The sequence below is a fragment of the Triturus cristatus genome, chromosome 6 (assembly GCF_964204655.1).
Source record: "Triturus cristatus chromosome 6, aTriCri1.1, whole genome shotgun sequence".
NCBI classification, from domain to species: domain Eukaryota; kingdom Metazoa; phylum Chordata; class Amphibia; order Caudata; family Salamandridae; genus Triturus; species Triturus cristatus.
The window spans coordinates 1,795,371,427-1,795,393,162 of NC_140589.1; the positions used below are offsets into that span (position 1 = coordinate 1,795,371,427).

At 42.9% G+C, this 21,736-nt stretch overlaps 1 protein-coding gene across 1 annotated transcript in view; it reads right to left on the reverse strand.

The window, feature by feature from the left end:
• LOC146822021 (cysteine-rich secretory protein 2-like) overlaps positions 1 to 20,026 on the reverse strand; it is a 106,602-nt gene extending 86,576 nt beyond the window's left edge. The window contains exons 1-2 of the mRNA XM_085613122.1: positions 19,896 to 20,026; positions 15,078 to 15,139 (exon numbers count right to left, since the gene is read on the reverse strand). Of these exons, the coding sequence (XP_085469248.1) occupies positions 15,078 to 15,137 (60 nt within the window). The 5' untranslated portion in view covers positions 15,138 to 15,139; positions 19,896 to 20,026. The remainder of the gene's footprint in view (positions 1 to 15,077; positions 15,140 to 19,895) is intronic.
• Between the last annotated feature and the right edge of the window lie 1,710 nt (positions 20,027 to 21,736).

Here is a 21,736-nt window from a genome sequence, read left to right on the forward strand (position 1 = left end):
TTACTGAAGAGGTTGTTGTAACTGGTATTGGTATGTCCATTGTTTTGAAAAGTTTAGTCTCTATTTTTGAATGTGTGTATCAAAGGTTATATTAGGGTGAGAGGAGGTCTGCCACTCTATCACAAGGATGATGTCATCAGTGATGTCATCAGTGATGTCATTTGAGATGTCATCAGTGATGTCATCAGTGATGTTACTGACCATGTCATGAGTGATGTAATAAGTGACGTCATCAGCAGTGCATTGCGGGCGCGCGAGTTATAGTTAGCTGAACTAACTATAACGGGGGAATTTCAATGGTTTTGTACAAGTGAAAAGTCCAGCTAACTATAACACCCCTGAAACCTATGGTTTTTTCATTGAATTTCTGAGGTTTTTTAAATGCTAATTCCTAACTATAACGTGCCTGAAACCTTTGGTTTTTTCTGTGAATTTCAAAGGTTTTTTAAATGCTAATTTCTAACTATGCCTACAGAGATAGGACATGTGAAGAAAGAAGAAAAAATGCACAGAAAGAAAAAAAAGAAGTGCAGAAAGAAGCAACAGAAGTCCTCAAAGACGAAGAAAAGTGCAGGAAGAAAGATAACGTGCAGAAAGAACAAAAATAAGAGCAGAAAGAAGCCTTGTTGCAAAATCATCCTGTACCCTCAACTTTTTCAGACGGATACTGGTGGCTGGTAACTGAGTCTGACTAACCAGTCCTAGAGCCAGTGCTATGTTAAAAGACACTTAGAATACAGTGAAAACACCTACATACACTAGGGAACATTATGCGTTGGGGTCCCCCTGTTATTAGCATGACCTCCTCTGTAAGCCCCTAGTATATAATAGGGCAGGGGGATAAAACTACCTCTTAAAACAGGCCACAGGGCGTTTTTGCACACGTTAACTCAGGCCCCGTCCCCTCCCTTCACCACTGTGTAAACACGCCCTGTGTCCGTTTTTAGTTGGGAGATTAAGTTCATTTGAATCCTGAGGGTCCCTAGGGTCCAACCAGCCCACTAGGTACCTCCAGTAAGTGCCACAGAGCTGCGTTGCAGAGAGGTGTAAAAAGTGGCACGGCCTGGACCACCTCTCTGCAATGCAGCTCAGTGGCGCTTACTGGAAGCACTTGGTGGGCTAGTTAGCCCCCAGGGGCCCTCAGTATTGAAGAAAAATTATATCCCCAATTTAAAACGTGCCATAGTGCGTGTTTGCACACGTCACCTCAGGCCCCGTCCCCTCCCTTCACCACTGTGTAAACGCACCCTGTGGCTGTTCTAATTTGAGAGATTAAGTCCCCTTGAATCCTAAGGGTCCCTAGGGTCAAACTAGACCACTAGGTACCTCCAGTAAGCGCCACAGAGCTGCGTTGCAGAGAGGTGTAAAAAGGGGCTTGGCCTCAGAACACCTGTCTGCAGCGCAGCTCCCTGGTGCATACTGGAGATGCCTGTTGGGCTAGTTGGCCCTCAGGGACCCTCAATATTGAAGAGGAATTAATTCCCCAACTTACAACTCGCCAGGGGGCGCGTTTGCAGAGTGCTGCAAGGAGGGGGCGTGGCCTCCGGCACGATGCCAGTCTTTTATTTATTTTAATTTTTTAAGAAGGGGGGCTGTGTGGTTCCCCTTCTTATTCTAATTTATTGGCCCTGATGACCCCATCCCCCAGGGCCTGTCTCCTAATTATATTTTTTTGACCCCAATCCCCAGGGCCGGCCACTGTTTTTTATTATTTTAAAAAAAAATATATTTATAGACACACCTAGGACATGCTGGACAAACCGTACATACCTATCACCATGAAGATTTTCATGATATTCATTAAAAGGCGACTATGCATACAATGAATCCACGTGGAATGTATTTACACCACTAGTGAAGCTCTGACATGTCTGATGCCCTACCGTGCCTAATCCCGGTAGACACCCTTGTCGTTAATTTATACAAACATGGGTAGCTATTGACGGGCACATTTAATACACATGCACACCAAGCCATTGAAAGGGGATTCGACAAAAATTCGACCAAAACTATACAAGAAACCCCCCTCAAGGTTAATAAAACACACATCCACTGCCGGATGTGTAATACTTTTTATTTTACTCTCTGGAAAGGGGACGAACATCACTTGAGAGTCACAGCGCGCTCCTGGCAGAGCCCAATGCTGTGTTACACCCACCATTGCCTGCTGAGTGCCACACACCTCTGTGTTGTATTCCACTAGCTAGTGCATATGCTATGACACTCTCTAGCCCATGTGCACTGTAACACCACCCCGTGAATATGTCATGCCACACTTGTCTTCGCACGGGTTATATTGCCCCATCTAACGTGCCTTCCTCGATGCCTATGTTATAACGCATAGTGCTATGCCATACATATTACAATCTGGGATCCATATCTATGTCACAGTGCATATGCAACGTTACACTCCCCAGCACATATCTTATATTACAACTTTAGAGACTAGTTAGGTTACACAACACTGCCCTGTGCCTATTACACTCCAAGGCGCATATCGCATAGCACGCGCTAGTGCCTGTGCTATCTTGCGCTCTCCAATGAATCTGTCATTGCGCACAATGTATTGCATATTATATTTCACGCCCGGTTCATCTTATATCACACTTTTTGGTGCATAGTTTATACCATACACTATATCTAGTTTTCATTTTCAATCGTGCTCTCAGGACTATGTTCTATATAACACTGTGTTCAACTACCCTTTTCACGGGCATTACATTTTGCGATAGGGGGTGGAGGGTCAGGGGGTGTTTCTGCCAAGTGAGCCCGGAGTCACAGTCACAAACGTCCTCTTCTTCCTGAATAAAAGTGAGATTATGCTGCATACTTGTTCATATTTTAAGTAGTTCGCACAGACACACGTTTTAAAAACAATAAAGTTCCTAATACCCGCCTTCTCTGAACAGTTAGCTTGCTGCCCCATCCCCCTCCTCCCTATCCTCTGTTGTGTGAATCCATGGACTAGCCTCCTCCCGCCTGCCATGCATGGTCTGATGTGCTGCCACTGCCCTCAATTTAGTATGATGTACCAGTCCACTCCTCCTGCCCTCCATTGCCCAATTCTATGCCCTATCATTGACCTCCTGCTTAAACTCTGTGCTTAGCTTGCTGCCCCTATTCTCCTTCCCCCTGCCCTCCGATGTCTTTGTGTATGCCCCTGCTCCATCCTTTTTGCCCACCATGTTCCATGGATCTGTTGAGCTGCCACTCCCCTCCCACCTGCCTAGCATTGTCAGATGACTGTAACCTGTCCCTGCCACCTCCACCCTGCCTGTCCACATGCCATACCCCTATCCTCTTCCTCCTGTCCTACATGGTCCATTGTACTGCCACACCCTTCTGCCCTCCCTGGTCTGTTGTGCTGCAACTGCTCCTCCTGCCTGCCCCGTGCGGTCTGTTGTGAGGCCCCTTCCCCTGAACTTTCTTGTCTGTGCACAGGTCCTGACCCTCCCCTCTATCCTCCATCGTCCTTTGTGCATGCCCCTGCACCCTCCTTCTTGCCCATCATAGCCATTGTGCTACCACTAACCCTCCCACTTGCCATGCATGGTCTTCTGTGCTGCCATGGCCCCTCCCACCTTCCCTGTGTGGTCAGTTAGCTGCCCCTGAACCCCTCCCACCTTCCCTCCATGGTCTGTGTGTATGCCATCACAGTCTCACTGTTGCTCTTCATGGTGTGTCTTGCTTCTAGTGCCCATCCTGCCTGACCTCCATGGCTATCTTGCTGCTCCAGCCCTGCCCCCTTGCCCCCAGCCCTCTGTTTACATGTGCAGACCCCTACTCCCTCCCTCCTGGCTTGTCTGTTCCAATGTAATGCCCCTGATCCATCCCTCCTGCCCTTTATGGTCTGTTATGCTGCAGCTTTCTCCCCTGTCTGTCCATTATGGTCCTGCCTCTTGCCCCTCTGTTCTCTGTTGTCCATGTGCATGGTCCTGTCCCCTCCCTCTTGCTTTCTATGGATTGTTGTGCTGCACTCCCGTCCCGCATGCCCTGTGTGGTGTATTGTGCTGCTGCAAACCCTGATGCCTGCCCTGCAGGGTCAGTTTGGTGCACCTCTCCATGTCCCTCCTGTCCTCTGTTATCCAAGTCCATGTCCCTACCCCATTTCCTTCCATGATCCAATGTACCATACTTGCGAACATTTTGAACTTGGTAAGAGGGAGATTTTGAAAAAAAACTGGGGTTTTGATTTTCCCCTTTGAGTTACATTGAAAAAGAGGAAATTGTAGACAGGAGACAGATAACATAAAGCCCATTTGAGCTTAAAAACATTGGACGTTTCCTGGCTGAATCGGGTCTGTTGGCATGTATGGTTGTACTACCATTGCCTCTTCCTTCTGCCCACAATGGTCTATTACATTGCCACAGCCTCTCTTGCAAGTCCTGTATTGTTGGTTTGTTGCCCCTGCCCCCCTTTCCACTGCCCTCCATAGTCTGTTGTGCTGCCACGGCCCTTCCTGCCTTCTCAGTGTGGTTAAATTGTTGCCTTTGCACCCTCCTACCTGCCTTCAATTTTCAGAGTCCGTGCCCCTGGCCTCTGCCTCTCAACAGTATCCTAATGAACAACTAGATTGCTAACATTCTATATTTATTACAAAAGTGTGGAACGCCTGACGTCATCTTGATGTAATCAAAACTGTAATACCTAGAGCATTTCCTTTAGAAATTACATATATGAGAGGGTCTTATTGGCATCAAAATTATGGTTAGTGCTCTAAAAGACTAAAATAAGGACATATTTTCTGAGTTTTCAAATAGCAAGAAAGCACTTTTAAATTATTTGTTACCTTTATGTTTTTTTATCCAGTTGACCACTTGATTAAATGTTGCACTTAGGGGATAGGATGTGGTGTTACTTCCAGAACTGCAGACTTTGCAACTGGGGAACCAGGTTGGAGTTTCGGCTTCAGCTCGACATTCTGTGATTCTGGTCAAATCACTTAGTCTCCCCATGTCTACAACCAAAATGAATTTGTTCTTGTGTGATGTAACCAATGCTCATGTAAAGCACTCCAATACCTGACAAGTCTGCACGATTTAACACTGCAAAAACACAAAATAATAAGTGTTTTGCACACTTCTGTCATTGGGCTATATTTGGCCTACATCTGGGTGATTTTGGGCTACATTTGGGCTCTTTTGTCTCCGGTGGCCATCTTGGCAGACTTATTTGTTATGAAGTTTCCTAATTTCCTCATTTACTGCAGTCTCCTCAGTAGGAAATACTTTCAGTTTTTTACTTTGATTCCAAAGGCATTCAGATGTGTCACACATTTGCCATAAATTCATAATGTTAGCACTCTTTTTGCTCATTAGATCACTGTAGTAAAGCTACTGCTCACCAGGGAAAACTGCTGCTGGTATTGAAAGTGCATGTTTCAGTCTGCATGTCAGAATTTTTAATGAAATAGAAGAGGATTTGAGAAGTCACTCAAAATGTGCCCTAATTTTTCTTTCTGCAGCACTAATCATACTTTTTATGGAAAAATGAACCCCCTCATTTTGTTCCTTTTTAATTTAAATGTTTTAAGAGTTACCACTTTAATCCAAGCAAGATGGCTTCAGGTGTGCCATACGTTTATCATAAGTAGGACTGTTAGCGCTCTAGTTGTTCTTTGGAACACTCTGGGAAGCTGCAGTAGAACACAAAGGAATCAACTGACAGTCTCTGCCCTTGTTGGATGTACATGTTTTACTGAGAATGTCAGACTTCATTCTCACATGACTGAGGAAGATAATGTGAATTTACAGACAATAAGCTCTCAGTTTAGCTTATAGATCACCTTCCAAACCTCTGTGGGAAAAGCATGAGAAAATATTTTTCTCTCAATCATGATATCCCAGCAGAAGGCTTTTTCACATGGTGAAATCACCTTAGAACATACCACAATTCCTAAAATGAGTATGGTACCATCAACAAATGATTTATAATGTAACTAAAGTCTTAAAACCTTCTATTAACTGCAATGCTTTTTAATGAGGTGCTATCATGTATATTGGTCCCAAGATGGCTGCCAACACTTCTTGGATGAAGTGCTGACAGCCAATCAGATCTCAGGATGAGATGTGTGGTTAGGCTCCGCCCACATATATATATGATTTTACTTTTGATTTTCTCAGGAACTACTGAACAGATTGACACCAGACCTGCAAAAGGCACATCCCTGACCTGAGGACTACCTCTCTGCCAAATTTCAAGTAATTCTGTTCAGCCGTTCGGGCTGTACCTTGGACTAAAGGTCCCTATGGAAAATTGCATGGGGAAAATGCGTTTTGGGACCCCCCTTTTTTCTCAGCCCCCGCTTGACGAATCCCCCCGAGACTCTCAGGGTAGGAGCGGAGCGGAGCGGAGCGCCACACCTATTTTGAAAATTTCGCGAGGATTCGTCAACCGGCGCCAAAGTTATTCTAAATAGAATGTTGCGGATTTCCTATGGAAACACGGTCCTAACTATAACTATCTACTGGCGACCGCCAGTAGATAATTTGGCTATTTGTACGTTTATTTCTTTATCTGGCAATGTTCTGTGGGTTTCCAAATGAAACATGACTAGCTGCATTGAGAAGCACGAGTGCAACTATCAAGCCGTTCTTGACTGTGCAGTTAATGGTAACAGGAGAATTTTAAGGTGGGGTTATCATTTGTAATTTATTGTACTGATGCTGTAAATATTGTGTTTACGCCAAGGACAGAGAGGTGTGTATTGCTTTCATTTTTGAGTGCTTAGCAGAGAGTGAGTAGGTATTGGTTTGTCTAAGTTACTCCCGGGGTCTTCACAGTATGCTTGCCTTGCCCACCTATTTCCTTTTCTCTATTCGTCCTGTTTGTCCATTCATCTAGGTTCCTGCCTACATTAGAACATTGGAATGTTGATCGCTTCTTCGAAGACAATGGAGTGCTCTGGGCTTCAAATGGCTCATAGAAGCCCGGAGCATCAACATTCCAATGTTGCTGCGAACAAAGGCCTCATGGAGCCTGAGGGGATTTCAACCCCCAAGGACTCTATGAGGCTTTTGTTTTACAAATTAAAACATTCTGCCCTCTAGGGGCAGAATGTTCTCATAGTTTTGGAGGCCTCCGTAGCGGGCTCTATCGGCCATTCAAGGCCCACTCCCTTGATAACGCTGGAGCACTCCTTCAATGGCAGGTAGAGACTGCTACATCAGCTTTAAGGTTATAATATGTTTTTGCTCATTTATTGCAGGTTGTTTTTAAATAGACGCAAACCGCTGAGTCCTGATTGTGCCTCTGAGGAAGAGGTCTCTCGTCTGCTCCATCATCAAGTGGCCTAAAAAGTGAGATGGACACACAATATTCAGGAAGGGGCAAGCTATATCTTTAACAGGTTTAATATAAAGAGGGAAAGGGGATTAATGCTGCAGCAATGAAATTAAGTACTGCCTGCAGGATACTCCAGGGTTGAACTTCATGCTACTACCGAAGTCTAGCACAGGGCTAGCGGTTAGGGTTCTAGGAATTGAATAGCTGATACCTCGGAGGGACCATACCCTAATGGCTATTGACCAGGATCCTTAAAAAGAAACCCTGGTAGCGTAATATTTAAAATATTGTTGCAAGGAATCCTTGGGTGTAGAGATGTTTGTTTACTTTGCCATGATCAGTTGGAACATTCCTTAAATAGATTCTGACTGTGACCACTTAATGAGGTTAAAGTCTGCATAACAATAGTAACCCTGACACAAGCACGCCTGTTTCTGTGTATGCGACTCCTAATTTGAGCTAGGCTTGATACATTTTACAGAGGCTCAGAGAATGCCAAGAGCAAGAAAGAAAACAACAAGGCAGAGACAGAGAGGCCCAAAAAAGTATTACAGTCCAGCAGGATACATAGAGCCCACTTACAGAAGCTGTAAAACTGTGTTGCTAGCATGTATGAGGCAGGCTAAGACCTACGGTTATTGCACCATTGGGAAAAGCGACTCAATGAACATAAAAACGACAAATCTAAGATAAATTCATCTGCACAAATCCATCAAACAGAGAAAGTGCTGAGGGGCTACAACTCACATTGGCACCCTCATTTTGTGCCTCAGATACTTTTGCATTATAGGAGGTTCCACAGACACTTGTTTTGCCCCTTCTATAATATGAATCACACTGGCACACATATTGAAAAAGAGTTACTACAATGGGGTGTTCCCCCATTTACTTTTTGCACCACAATTCAGACACGGAACCAGAGGCAAAGAAGGTGTTGGAAGGTGTGCTGACTGAGCGGCACTTAGGGTTGGCACACGATCAGTGTGCACCCAATGGACATCCTAAGGAAGGGATGGGCTGCCACCAGAGAGATTTTCAAATACCCTTCTAGATAGGTGGATACCGACCCCCTCTTCAAACAGGAGCTCATCTGTCTCCACTGAAAGTCAGAGTTCTAGTTTCAAACCAGACTCTGCCTCCCACTAACAAGCTCACCTTAGCACAGGCACAAACTGTCAATGGTTGCACTAGCCCTGAGAACAATTTATTTTTTAGCGCAACAGAGCAAGCTGTTCTGGACTGCTCCAAGTGCATTGAGTTAGAGAGGCAATCCAATGCATACAGAGACAGTGCTCTGAATATGTAATCCGTGCCTGATCTTTTTTTATATGTATATCATCATCATGCCCTTGCAGGCACCACAATAGCAACCCTTAAAGACATTCTACAGAGCACAGAATGTCTCATCCAAGGCCTGGACAAATATAATCACGTCCTTCCCCATCCTGATGGAGCTCCAACTGCTTCCTATGTTGGCCTGCACCATCTTCAAAACTAGCTACATCATTTAAAAGGCCATCACGACTGGCACCACTGCTTATCTTGCAGACACGCTCACCATCTTTAGTGACTCTAGGCACAGGCACACCCACATCCAAGACACCATGAGATTGCAAATTATGAAGTGTAAAAAGAGAAAAAACAATCCAGAAGGCCTTTTCCATCTATGTACCCAGGATCAGTAACAACATCCCCATATCCAACTGGTCTGCCCCTAAGCTGCTCCAATTTTTGAAAGATTTGAAAGCTCAATTTTTTAAAGAACACTAAGGGCCTGATTACGAGTTTGGAGTGCGGGTTGCTCCATCACAAATGTGACAGATATTCTGTCCGCCGTATTACGAGTTCCATCATATCCAATGAAATATATTGGAACTCGTAATACGGCGGATGGGATATCTGTAATGTTTGTGATGGAGTAACCAGTCTGCCAAACTCGTAATCAGGCCCTTAATCACAATGCATTAACCATCCCCATGCTAGCTACTGATCCTGTAACTCGATTACTTTATACTTCTCTTTGATCCTGTACAGTGCTTCGTTGGCTTTTAGCCCAGTTTCTGGTAAAGAAATACTATATATATATTCATTGAAAAACCATGGGTTTCAGGCACGTTATAGTTAGAAATTAGCATTTAAAAAACCTTAGAAATTCACTGAAAAAACCATAGGTTTTAGGGAAAGTTATAGTTAGTTGCATATTTCACTCGTACAAAACCATAGAAATCCCCCCGTTATAGTTAGTTCAGGTAACTATAACTCGTGCCCCCGCAATGCACTGCTGATGACGTCACATATTACATCACTCATGACATGGTCAGTGACATCACTGATGACATCTCAAATTACATCACTGATGACATCATCCAGTGATTGTGTCTTTCTGTAAAGTTTAGATATGTTTAATATATATAGGGAAAGGCGTATTGAAGAATGAGTGGGTGTATAAGTGTCTGAATGGATGATTTAGTAGGTGCGTGACTGACTCTATAAGTGAGTGATTAAACTTATCTTACTGAATGCATGGGTTAGTGAGTAAACTGTGTGAATGTCTGTATCCATCTATCTGTTGGTGTGTAAGCGGCTGCATGGCTTTGCGAATAGCTACTTGAGTGTCGATATGGGTTATTGATTGGTTGTCTGAGTATCTCTATGGGTGCCTGAGTGTTTGTGTGGGTGGGGTGTGTGTGACTCTGTACATAGATGTGTGAGTGGGTGATTCACTGGGTGCATGGTTTCAAGAGTTTATCAGTGATGGACTGTATGGGTGGGTGAGTGTGTGTACGGGTGTGTTACTGAGTGAATGTATATCTCAGTTGTATATGTGTTAGTAACTACATATGTGAAAGTCAGTATATATGTGTGTTGGAGTATATAAATGGCTATAAGTGAGAGTGTGTGATTGTGAGAGTGGCTGTATGGATGAGTCTGTGCTTGTACCAGTGATTGTATAAGAGCGTAAGTATGTGCTAGTATTTGTATGAGTAAGTGAGCTGGTGTGTGTATACTGTATACGTGAGTAAATGGCAGTGTGATTAATTATTTGCATGACTGACTAGGTGTGTGAGTACCTCCATGGATGAATGGTGGTGTGTGAGTTTCTATATAGGTGTATTAGTGCATATGATAGTCGTGTACTGAGTTACCATAAGTATGAGTGATTGTATGGGTGAGTGAGTGGATGTGTGTGTAAACCTAAGAATCAGTGAGTGAGTATGTAGTTATTGGTGTTGGAGTGTCTATGGTTTTGAGAATGACAGTCTGTAATTTAGAGTGAGTGTATCAAAGGTTATATTAGGGTGTGAGACGATGCATCAATTTATCACATGGATGATGTCATCAGTGCTGTTGTCAGTGAAGTCATTTGAGATGTCATCTGTGATGTCATCAGTGATGTAATATGTGATGTCATCAGCAGTGCATTGCGGGGGCGCGAGTTATAGTTAGCTGAACTAACTATAACTATAAGGCGGGAATTTCTATAGTTTTGTACAAGTGAAATGTCCAACTAACTATAACTTTCCCTAAAACCTATGTTTTTTTTAGTGAATTTCGACGTTTTTTTAAATGCTAATTTCTAACTATAACGTGCCTGAAACCTATGGTTTTTTCAGTGAATTTCATAGGTTTTCTAAATGCTAGTTTCTAACTATGCCTACAGAGGTAGGACATGTGAAGAAAGAAGAAAAAACGCATAGAAAGAAGCAAAAGAAATGCAGAAAGAGGCAACAGAAGTCCACAAAGACAAAGAAAATTGCAGGAAGAAGCAAGACGTGCAGAAAGAACCAACAGAGGAGCAGAGAGAGGCCTTGTTGCAAAATCATCCTGTGCCCACAACTTTTTCAAACGGGTACTGGTGTTAACTGACTGACTAGCCAGGCCTAGAGCCAGGGCTATGACGCTTAGAATACAGTGAAAACACCTACATACTCTAGGGAACACTATGCGTTGGGGTACCCCTGTGATTAGCATGACCTCCTCTGTAAGACCCTAGTACATATTAGGGCAGGGGGATTAAAACTACCTATTAAAATGTGCCACAAGGCGGGTTTGCACAGTCGTGAAGGGGGGGCCTGAGGTGACATGTATGCAAACAAGCCTTGTGGCACGTTTTAAGTTGGGGGATGAAGTCCCCTTGAATCCTGAGGGTCCCTGAGGTCCAACTAGCCCACCAGGTACCTCCAGTAAGCGCCACAGAGCTGCGTTGCAGAGAGGTGTAAAAAGTGCTTGGCCTGGGCCACCTCTCTGCAGTGCAGCGCAGTGGCACTTACTGGAAGCACCTGGTGGGCTAGTTGGCCATCAGGGGCCCTGAGGATTGAAGAGGAATTAATTCCCCATCTTAAAATGTGCCACATGGTGTCTTTACACACGTCAACTCAGGCCCCGCCCCTTCTCTTCACCACTGTGTAAACACACGCCATGGCACATTTTAAGTTGGGGGATTAAGTCCCCTCGAATCCTGAGTGTCTGTGGGGTCCAACTAGCCCACCAGGTACCTCCAGTAAGCGCCACAGAGCTGCGTTGCAGAGAGGTGTAAAAAGGGGCTTTGCCTGGACCACCTCTCTGCAACGCAGGTCTGTGGCGCTTACTGGAGATACCTGGTGGGCTAGTTGGACCCAGGGACTCTCGGGATCAGAGGGGACTTAATTCCCCAACTTAAAACGCGCCACAGGGTGTGTTTGCACACGTCACCTCAGGCCCAGCCCCCTCCCTTCACCATTGTGTAAACACGCCCTGTGGCCATTTTAAGTTGGGAGATTAAGTCCCCTTGAATCCTGAGGGTCCCTAGGGTCCAACTAGCCCAGTAGGTACTTCCAGTAAGCGCCACAGAGCTGCGTTGCAGAGAGGTGTAAAAAGAGGCATGGCCTGGACCACCTCTCTACAACGCAGCGCAGTGGCGCTTACTGGAAGCACCTGATGGGCTAGTTGGCACCCAGGGGCCCTCATGATTGAAGGGGAATTATTTCCCCAACTTAAAATGCGCCACAGGGCGTGTTTGCACACGTCACCTCAGGCCCGGTCCCCTCCCTTCACCACTGTGTAAACACGCCCTGTGGCCGTTTTAAGTTGGGAGATTAAGTCCCCTTGAATCCTGAGGGTCCCTAGGGTCCAACTAGCCCACAAGGAACCTCCAGTGAGCGCCACAGAGATGCATTGCAGAGAGGTGTAAAAAGGGGCACTGCCTGGACCACCTCTTTGCAACGCTTACTGGAAGCACATGGTGGGCTAGTTGGCCCCCAGGGGCCCTCAGGATTGAAGTGGAATTAATTCTCCGACTTACAACTCGCCAGGGGGCGGGTTTGCACAATGGTGAAGGAAGGGGGTGGGGCCTGAGGTAACATGTCTGCAAACACGCCCTGTGGCGCGTTTTAAGTTGGGGAATTAATTCCTCTTCAATCCTGAGGCTCCCTGGGAGACAACTAGCCCACCAGGTACCTCCAGTATGTGCCAGGGAACTGCGTTGCAGAGAAGTGTTCAGAGGTAACGCCCCTTTTTACAACACTCTGCAACGCAGCTCCATGGCGCTTACTGGAAGTACCTGGTGGGCTTGTTGGCCCCCGCAACTCTGTAATCAAGCCCCGGGGGGTCACGGTCCCTGGGACTGCGGGGGCCCCCGCTAACCCCTGCATACATTTTTAGCAAATGCCCCTGGGACCTGTCCCACCCGGGGGCCTCAATTAAATGATGCTCCACGTATTTCCCCGAAATAAAAAAAAATGCTTTTTTGGGGGCTGGGTCCTTGTGGGACCCCCTGAGCAGGCCTAGGGGGTCAGGGTGTTTCTACTCTGTACCCTTTTTGTGTTTTGCGCATTTGTTTTTCTCTTTTCTTGTACCTTGGTTCTACCGAGGCACAAGATGGCTGCCAACACTTTCTGGTTTGGACTGTTGATAGCCAATTAGCATTAAGATCGTGATCGGGAGGGTGCGGGGATCCTCCGTGTCTCTAGATATCACTATCTTTATTTCTTAATTTCTCAAAAGCTGCTGAACGGATTTACACCATTTTTAAGAAGGTCGCTTTCTGAGCCAAGCAGTACCCTTTTGCCAAATTTGGTGTAATTCCGTTCAGCAGTTTTTGCTATAACATTGTCTAAAGTTTACTATGGGAAAATGATTTTTCACCACTCTTTTTTGAATTTCTCAGGAACTACTGAACAGGTTTACACCATTTAAAAAAAGGGCGCTTTCTGAACCAAGGGCTACCTTTTTGTAAAATTTGGTGTAATTCCATTCAGCAGTTCGGGCTGTAGCCGTGTCTAAACTTTCCTATGAGAAATAACATGGGGAAAATGTGTTTTGGGACCCCCTTTTTTCTCGTCCCCCGCTTGATGAATCACCCCCAAACTTTCTGGATAGGAGCTGACCGGAACGGGCCATTAGTTTTGAACATTTTTAAATAGATTTTTTCAGTGTTTATAAAGGATTTTGCCTCTATTTAATTTCTTCCCTCATTTATTCCTTTTGTCACTTCCTTTCAGCTTCTAACGCTGGTAACCTTTCATTATTTATTTCACCTCCCTGCCTGTCTCATTTCTCTTTTATTCAAGCTCATTTTCCCAGCTCCAACCCAATGTCAAGGATGTGCATGGATTGAGAAGTATTTGCACCTCATTAACATGTTATTGCTGCAGATACAATGTTATTGGTGGATATTTAACCATCTTCCTGCTGCTCTATTTTTCAGAAAAAAGGCAAAGTTTCTATCTTAAATATATATTGTGGGTGCTTAGTATTTTGTTATTGCAAGTCAGTGTCACACTGCCTTGTTTTTTATCTTGAGACACCAAGAAATGACAGTGGTAATAAATGTACTATTCCTGCCGAATTCACCCTATTTCATTATTACAAACAGTTCTGGTGTATACAAAAGCAGTCAAGATGGAAACTTCATGGCGCTGCATAAGCTCAGAAGGTGCCTGTGCCATTGCTCTGGTTGAAATTATGGGGTCAGCAGCATGTACTCTAACTTGTGGATTTTCTGAGTAAATGTATTCACCAAATGCAGTGCATACATTTCAGTTAACTGGCATACAGAACCCTTTGAGGCATCCGCATGGGACACAGGAGATATTTTTGATAAGGTGCTTGACCCTCCAGTATGAAGCAAAGCATTGGCATGTGTTTAACACTAAAACAGTGTCAAACTAAGAACAGGTGTCTTTGGTGCAGCTCTTTATTGAAGGACATTGATTCTGAAGGCATCAATAAGCACAATGATGTTTGTTTTCCACAATCCTGATATCTGAGTTTCAGAAAGTAAAACTCTATGATAATGATAGTGCCCCTTGACTTAGATTGAGGGTTTGCTCTGAGTTCAGCTGTGAACAACTATCCAGAAACATGAAGTGAACAGCGAACTAAAGCCATATGAGGTGACCAAGACTTACAATTTGGAAAGGAAGTAGGGCATGGAGGTCCAGGCACCTTGTGGATGGTCACAATTGCATTCTAAGTGATTTGCAATGGCCAAAGTAGATCATTGGAGCAGCATCCATCACAGAAAGATGCTTAGAAAAAGGCCTGCACTAATACTGTTTTGAAAACAGATAGTACCAAAGATTACAAATACAGTGAATGTCAGTGCTTTTCAGTTGTTCCTAAAAAGCTAAAAGAATCCTTTGGGGTTGTTTTATCTGAAATACCAGGTCTGAAAACTAGAAACACCAGATATATCCCTAAACAACGCAGGACTCTGCTTAGTTGTAGCTTTGTGATTAGTTCAGTGAGTTTATGTGCTCTGAAGTGTTTCCTTTTCTTTGATCACACCTTAAATAATATTTATTTTTCTTACCTCTGCAGTAGAGCAATGCAGTCCCAAAGCCAGAATCACTGCTAGCAGTAGCGTATTCATTTCTGAAAAGGAGATCAACAGTTTGTTTACTATTTGAAAATCATCAAGTTAAATTTTTTTATGTTTCTTCTGTTGGGCCATTAATGTGCATGGTTTCACCATTCTTTGAACTGGAATCACTAGCAATACCATAGACCTCCCCAAGGTGCAAACTCCTGACTGTGCACCTTAAGACATAAAACACATCCTAGTTGTGGCCATATAGACACACTATTTAAGTGAGCATGGGTGCTCCTGAGAATGCCCATAGGAAATTGTGGTTCAAATGCCACAACCTGACAGTGTGATGGAGCTCTTCCCTACATTCCGGCTGTGTATTGTGTCCGGGAGAACCAAGCAAGAGTGAGTTTATTCGTTGACTGCATTCAAACTGGTGAGGTCCTTCTTGCCCCTTGAGTGACTGGTATATTGCCATGCAGATCAAGGTGAAACCCCTAGGGGCATTACAATCTGAATCTGTGCTGGAGGCTCTAAGCCTGCTTATTTAAGGGCCAGTGTTTCCAACTAATAACTTCTTTCAGAATTGCAAATAGTGTCAAGGAGGCATCTACCTCATATTTGAGAGTCACATAGGCCCCAGATATCTTTCCTGTCTGAAGTAATTGTTTTATTGAAAGCAGCTCATGTTCCTTGAAAGAGCAAAGGCTAATTTTCAAACAAAACAATGTGTTTCCAGACAGAGAATGTGAAGTCAGGGACAGAGGTATGCTGTCCCTTGCAAGACAACAGTTCTGCATTTGCAGCCATTCAGAGAGGACACAAGATGCATCTTGTCGATTCAATTTTCACAAGGATTAAGGTTTTGCAAACGTCTACCCATATAGACTTTAGTGCTCCTGATTACTATATCAGCAGCATCGCAAAACACAGCCCTGTTTGCAATTTAAATCTTCTGGTTTATAAACAGAGTTTCATATATCAGAGCGACAGTATCCTTAGGGCTCAGTGGCAGGAGGTGAAATCTTAAGTTTCCCCTCACAGACCCATTCTAAAGCCACTTCTAGGGAGACAAATTATGTCCAACCCAAAGTATTTTTTTCTTTCCTGGATAAATGTCACATGGTGAGGTTTGTGTCCGAGGAAGTGCATGTTTTGCATGAAGCTTGCCATCTTGTAAAACAGGAAACTCCCTTCAGTGAGTGAACCCCCATAGGATCCCCAGCGGTGAGCAGTGTTCCAGCAAATGCAAAGATACTTTTGTAACGTCAAAGTGTAAAGTTTATATGACAGTCCTGCAATACTTCTGTTGTGATGCCACATTCTGGGTACTAGACAGTATGTAATAGGGCCAACAATGTCATGTGTTGTAAGAGACTTTCAGGAACGTTTACAACTTATTTCAGGCTTGCATTTCTTTTACTACATGAGCAAAGCATTTATAGAACTGTTTGCTGTCACTGAGCCATGCAAAACCAGGTCTCGAATTATGGGCACTTTAAAAAGGACTAGGTTTCCAATCCACTAAGCAGCCCATTTTACCTATATTTTATCTGGGAGAATCCAGTTTACCTTGAAAGTGGAGGATGCACACAAATATTTACATTTATGTTCATTCTCAAACCCCAAACGGACTCCTTTCCATCTCAGTAATGGTTAAAGATTTACTCCTCTTATCACACAAAGTACGCCGGGCTATGCGTGAAAAAGAGAAGAAGAAGATAGAGGTAGTGTATTGTTTATGGAAAAGATGGAAGGAGAAATTTCCTTCAGGACAGGAACCTTCACTCACCGTTGGGTGACATGCTTCATCATATGGATTCCCTCCTCACAGCGTGGTGTGGGCTACGGCTCCCCGAGGGTAGGAGCTGAGGTGTTTTCTCAAAGTTGAGCGTATAAAAGTATAGGTGAACGAGGGGCAGAGTGCAAAGTAAAATTAGTGAGTGATTTAAAAGTGCCTCTCTGGATCAACAGAATTTTATTGGGTGGTCACAAGGACACGATAAAAAGGAAGAGTGCTAGGGATTAAACCGATAAATCCCTAGATCACATAAACATTACACTACCTCTATTTTCTTCTTCTCTTTTTCACGTATAGCCGGGAGTACTTTGTGTGATAAGAATTGTTCTTTTTGAGGGATTAGTACCCTCTGGCTTCCTCAGATCCCCTCTAATCCTAAATGTGTTAATGATCAAAGATTTACTCCAGAATAGGTTTGACATGATTCCCCTTCCAGGAAGGTATGGAGCACAGATTATATCCGAATTTAGTGGAAGTGAAGGGAAAGAGCATTCTCCAAAGGGGAACTTTTTCCCTGCAGAGGACAACATGTGTGAGTTGTCCCACATGGCTGCATTCACTATTTGCATACTCCACTTCAATGGAGAATTCTACATAGGGGTAGCAGTCACTTGACATTCCTGGAATACATCTAGAAACATGCACATAGATCAGCTTTTGAGGACTACTTCTGTGAATATTTATAAAAAGGTAAAACATTGAAAAATACACTCAAACAGAGACCTGACTCTCCGTCCTTACTTTTCTATCTTTGCCTGTGAATAGGGCCCTATGCGTGCCCTTGGACTAATTATGCACTTGATTCAAATCACCCCCTAGGGTATAAATCACAATATTTCATAAACAAGTTAGCACCCTCTCGAAAATGTTTCCCAAAAGTTATTTTCATACCTTGCTGCAAAATTCACAATTCTTTTTAGTTTAGATAGTATCACTGAAGCATCTATAAAAGCTCAGAGACTTCAGTTTCTTTCATGGATTTGCCTTGAGTTCTGCTCCTGTTATAAAATGTTGTTTTTCAAAAGTCTCTTTATTATTGTTGTTATTATTATAATTAGTAAAAGTAGCAGTAGTAGTAATAGTATTAGGATCAATATTATTAGCATTATAGACATTGGAATTACTTTTACTATTATTGTTATTATTTATATGTTATGTATGACTTGGTTCTATGTGGTCTGTAATCACTTTACAGATCTCAACAAATACTGCTACACTTCAAGCCACAAGTAGGACATTTCTTAAAGTTCCAGTGACAAGCAACCATTTACCACTGTCTGAGTTGGTAAAATACCACTGTTCCAGGTCTCCAGCTAGTAAAGATACCAGTCATCCCAAAACTGTGGCAGAAACATTTCTTAAATAATACTGCTGTGTCTGCTTCACTTTCACTATTTGACATCCCTTGTGGTAAGGTAAGGCAATGCTTGGTGTAAGCACCTTTTACCACTGTATTATGGAAGCAGATCTCCAGAGGTGATTGTGTGTGATAAGAATGTGGGTGCATACTCGTTGTGTGGTATTTTGCTGTGGTGGTTATGTGTAGTGTAGGTTTTTGTACTTTACCACCGTCCAAATTGGTAAAATAGCTCTGTTCCAGCTCCTCAAATATTTAAGACATCAGAAACCCTCAAACTGTTGGGGAGACTATGTCTTACATTAGAAGTTTGAGTGCTCACAAACTACATTTGTAAATAGATGATTCTTTGAACAAATGCTCCTGCATTTGGCTCCTGCATTTGGCTAACGTGGTACATTTGACCTAAGCTTTGCAGGAAATTTCTAGCTTCTCTAAGTGACTAAGTTAAGCATTACATATACGTATCCCTTGAAACGTAATAACCTATAGGTTCTTACATTTATACTTAAGTGTTGATTTATGTTTTTGAATTAGATAGAGTGCAACCATCCAGAACATGTCTTTGAGCCTGATTTTGATCCTGGGGGATGGGTTACTCCGTCACAACCGTGACGGATATCCCATCAGACAAAATAAAAATACCACACGATATAATGGGATTTATATTTCGGCGGACGGGATATCCGTCACCGTTGCGACGAAGTAACCCGCACGCCAAGATCTAAATCAGGCCCTAAGTTCATGGAACTGATGTATTTAATCATGAGAGTGTTGATAAAAGCTTACATTGAGTAATAATTGCATGTACTGTATGTCCCCAGGCTCAAACATGGGAAATGGAGTAAAAAAGTATGTGCGCCATATGGTGCATTAATTAAAGGCAATTTAAAAAATAAAGAGAAATTAAACATTTTAAATGATGGATGGAATGCTTGAATTAATTTGTAATTAATTTGGGCAATATGCCAAGCCATCATTATTCTGCACACCATGCCACCTCAGTTTGGACTTGGTAATATGCAAATCAGTATTGACTCTGCTCCAGTTGGAACAGTCAAGCTTGAAAAGCCAGACCGGTCCTTCTTGAAATGGAACACAAGCAGCCCAGGACCGGTTTTGCCCTGATTAGGAATCATCATCTAGGTATAGCTTGGTTCCAGTGATACAGTGTGCACAGGAACCACGTCTGAGTATAGCCGTCCCACTTAGACTGACAAACTAAAGAATACAAATAAGTGATGAAATTCTTGAATTAATCTTAGCGACTATTGATCACTGGTACTAATTGGGTTGCTTGTGTTGCATTTCAGGGAGGACCTGACAGGGAGGACCTGGCAAAGGGTGTGCAAAATCAACGATGGACTGGGATACGGCTGAGTAATTACCAGGGGCTGAGATTAATTCAAGCATTCTATTCATCACTTTTATGTATACTTCATATTAAATCTGAGTATTGTTAAAAGTTTTAACACAATCTAAGAAATCTCCTATTTGGGCTATACATATTTTATTTAAAAAAACATTGAGCCCATCCACTTTCTCAAATGTTCTGAGTACTGAGCAGCATTAAAAAAATTCTGCCAAAAATCCAATTCATATATAATACACAACATCCACACACCAGTATTTCACAAATAACTTTTTAAACGTTACTACTCACTGTTTGATAGCCGGGTTAGTGGTGAGATGTCTTGTTCCTTCAGAAAGATTCTGTTCTGATGGTTTGGTGCTTTTGGGTTACTGAAGGTTATATAGTTACCATAGATCCTGTTTGGTAATTTCCTGATTGTGCAAAGAAACCTTAAAACTTGCCCCAGGGATAGATCACAGGATGCCATTGAACAATATCATCAAATCCAGTTCTTAGAAGGAGTGTTGTTTTAGCATGAATTATGTTAACAGACTGGAGGGCTCTCAAAACAATATTTTGGCACCATTCTGAGAGCACCTGTTCATTCCAGGATGTGGCAGCTAAGGGTGGATTCAGATATTTCCATCTCAGTGATTCTAAAAGAAAACGTAGGAACAGGGTTTCCAGCTTTTCAATCAAAATAGAAGTTTCCTGTTGGAGCATGTATTCCGCTTACACTTAAAATAATATTTTTCAGTAATTTTGGAGTAACTTCTCATTGCCACCAGGTGGGGTCCTAAATTTGCTTGATGTCTTATCTGCAAAATGAATGTGTGTCATCTAATACAGTGGTTCTTAACATTTTGACTTCTGAGGACCCCACTTAATCATTACTGATACTCAGGCACCCCACTGTATCATTATAGGAATCCGGGAATCTCCACTAAGTTATTACTGGAAGCCAGGGACTCCAGTCTAAGCGTTTTCTCTGATTTGAACCACAAAACAACGCACAAAAAATACAGAAATAAGCTTTTGTCACACAACATATTAATTATAATGAAATGATGGAATGTTTCTTAAATTCAATTAAAGCCACTCATTGTCCCCACTATATTCTGTTTGATATACTTGCACTGCTCCCAAAAATCAATCCTTCATTTTAAAATTCTTTCACCTTACAGAACATTTAAAAAATGTATTTTTCACATTATGCTTCTTTCTTTATCAATCTCTTAACCCCTTCACTGCTAGGACATCCCCCCCCCCCCGGGCTAAGCCTTTTTTTGCTATTTGGGGTAGTTCACGCTTAGGCCCCTGTAACTTTTTGACCAGATAAGGTATCCACGCCCAATGTGTGTCCTTTCCTTCCAACATCACAGGGATTCGGAAGGTACCCAGGGTTTGTGGATTCCCCTGGGGGGGACCCAGAAATTAGCCAAAATACAGCAAAAAAGTGCTACAGATGAAAGCGTCTGTTTTGTCCCTGCAAATGGTATCAACAAAGGGGTAGTGGTGCTGAGATCACAATCATCCTAGCTTTCAGGGACAAGCAGACATTTGTCAGAAAAACAACATTTGTTACACAGTTTTGCCATTTTTCTAGGACATAGCCTATCTTTTCAATTTTTTAACCTCCTTCTAGTTAATGGTAAAAATGGGTATGAAAGCAATGATGGATCCTGGAAAGCTATACATTTCTGAAAGGTAGACAACATTTTGAATTCAGCAAGGGGTCATTTGTGTATATCCTTCAAGGTTTTTGTATAGAAACTAACAGTTGATAGTAGAAAAAAATTGAAAATTAGTTACAAAAAACAGCCATTTGTGCCAACGTTTTCACCTGTCACTTCTACTAAGTATGACAGATGTTTAAAATCAATACACTGTAACATTTGTTCGGCCCTTCTGGTTGTGGGGATATATTGGACTTGTAGGTTCACCAAGAACCCGAGGAACCCAGAGCCAATAACTGAGCAGCGTCTTGCAATGTTTTTTCATTGTGTACCGGGTATATAGCAATTGATTTGGAAAAATATAAACAAAGAAAAATTGGTATGAAAGTCACCTATGTATTTCTGAAGTGAGAACAAAATATAAAGTTTAGAAACAGTAGCTATTTGCACATTTACAAATTTGTGGGTACCCAT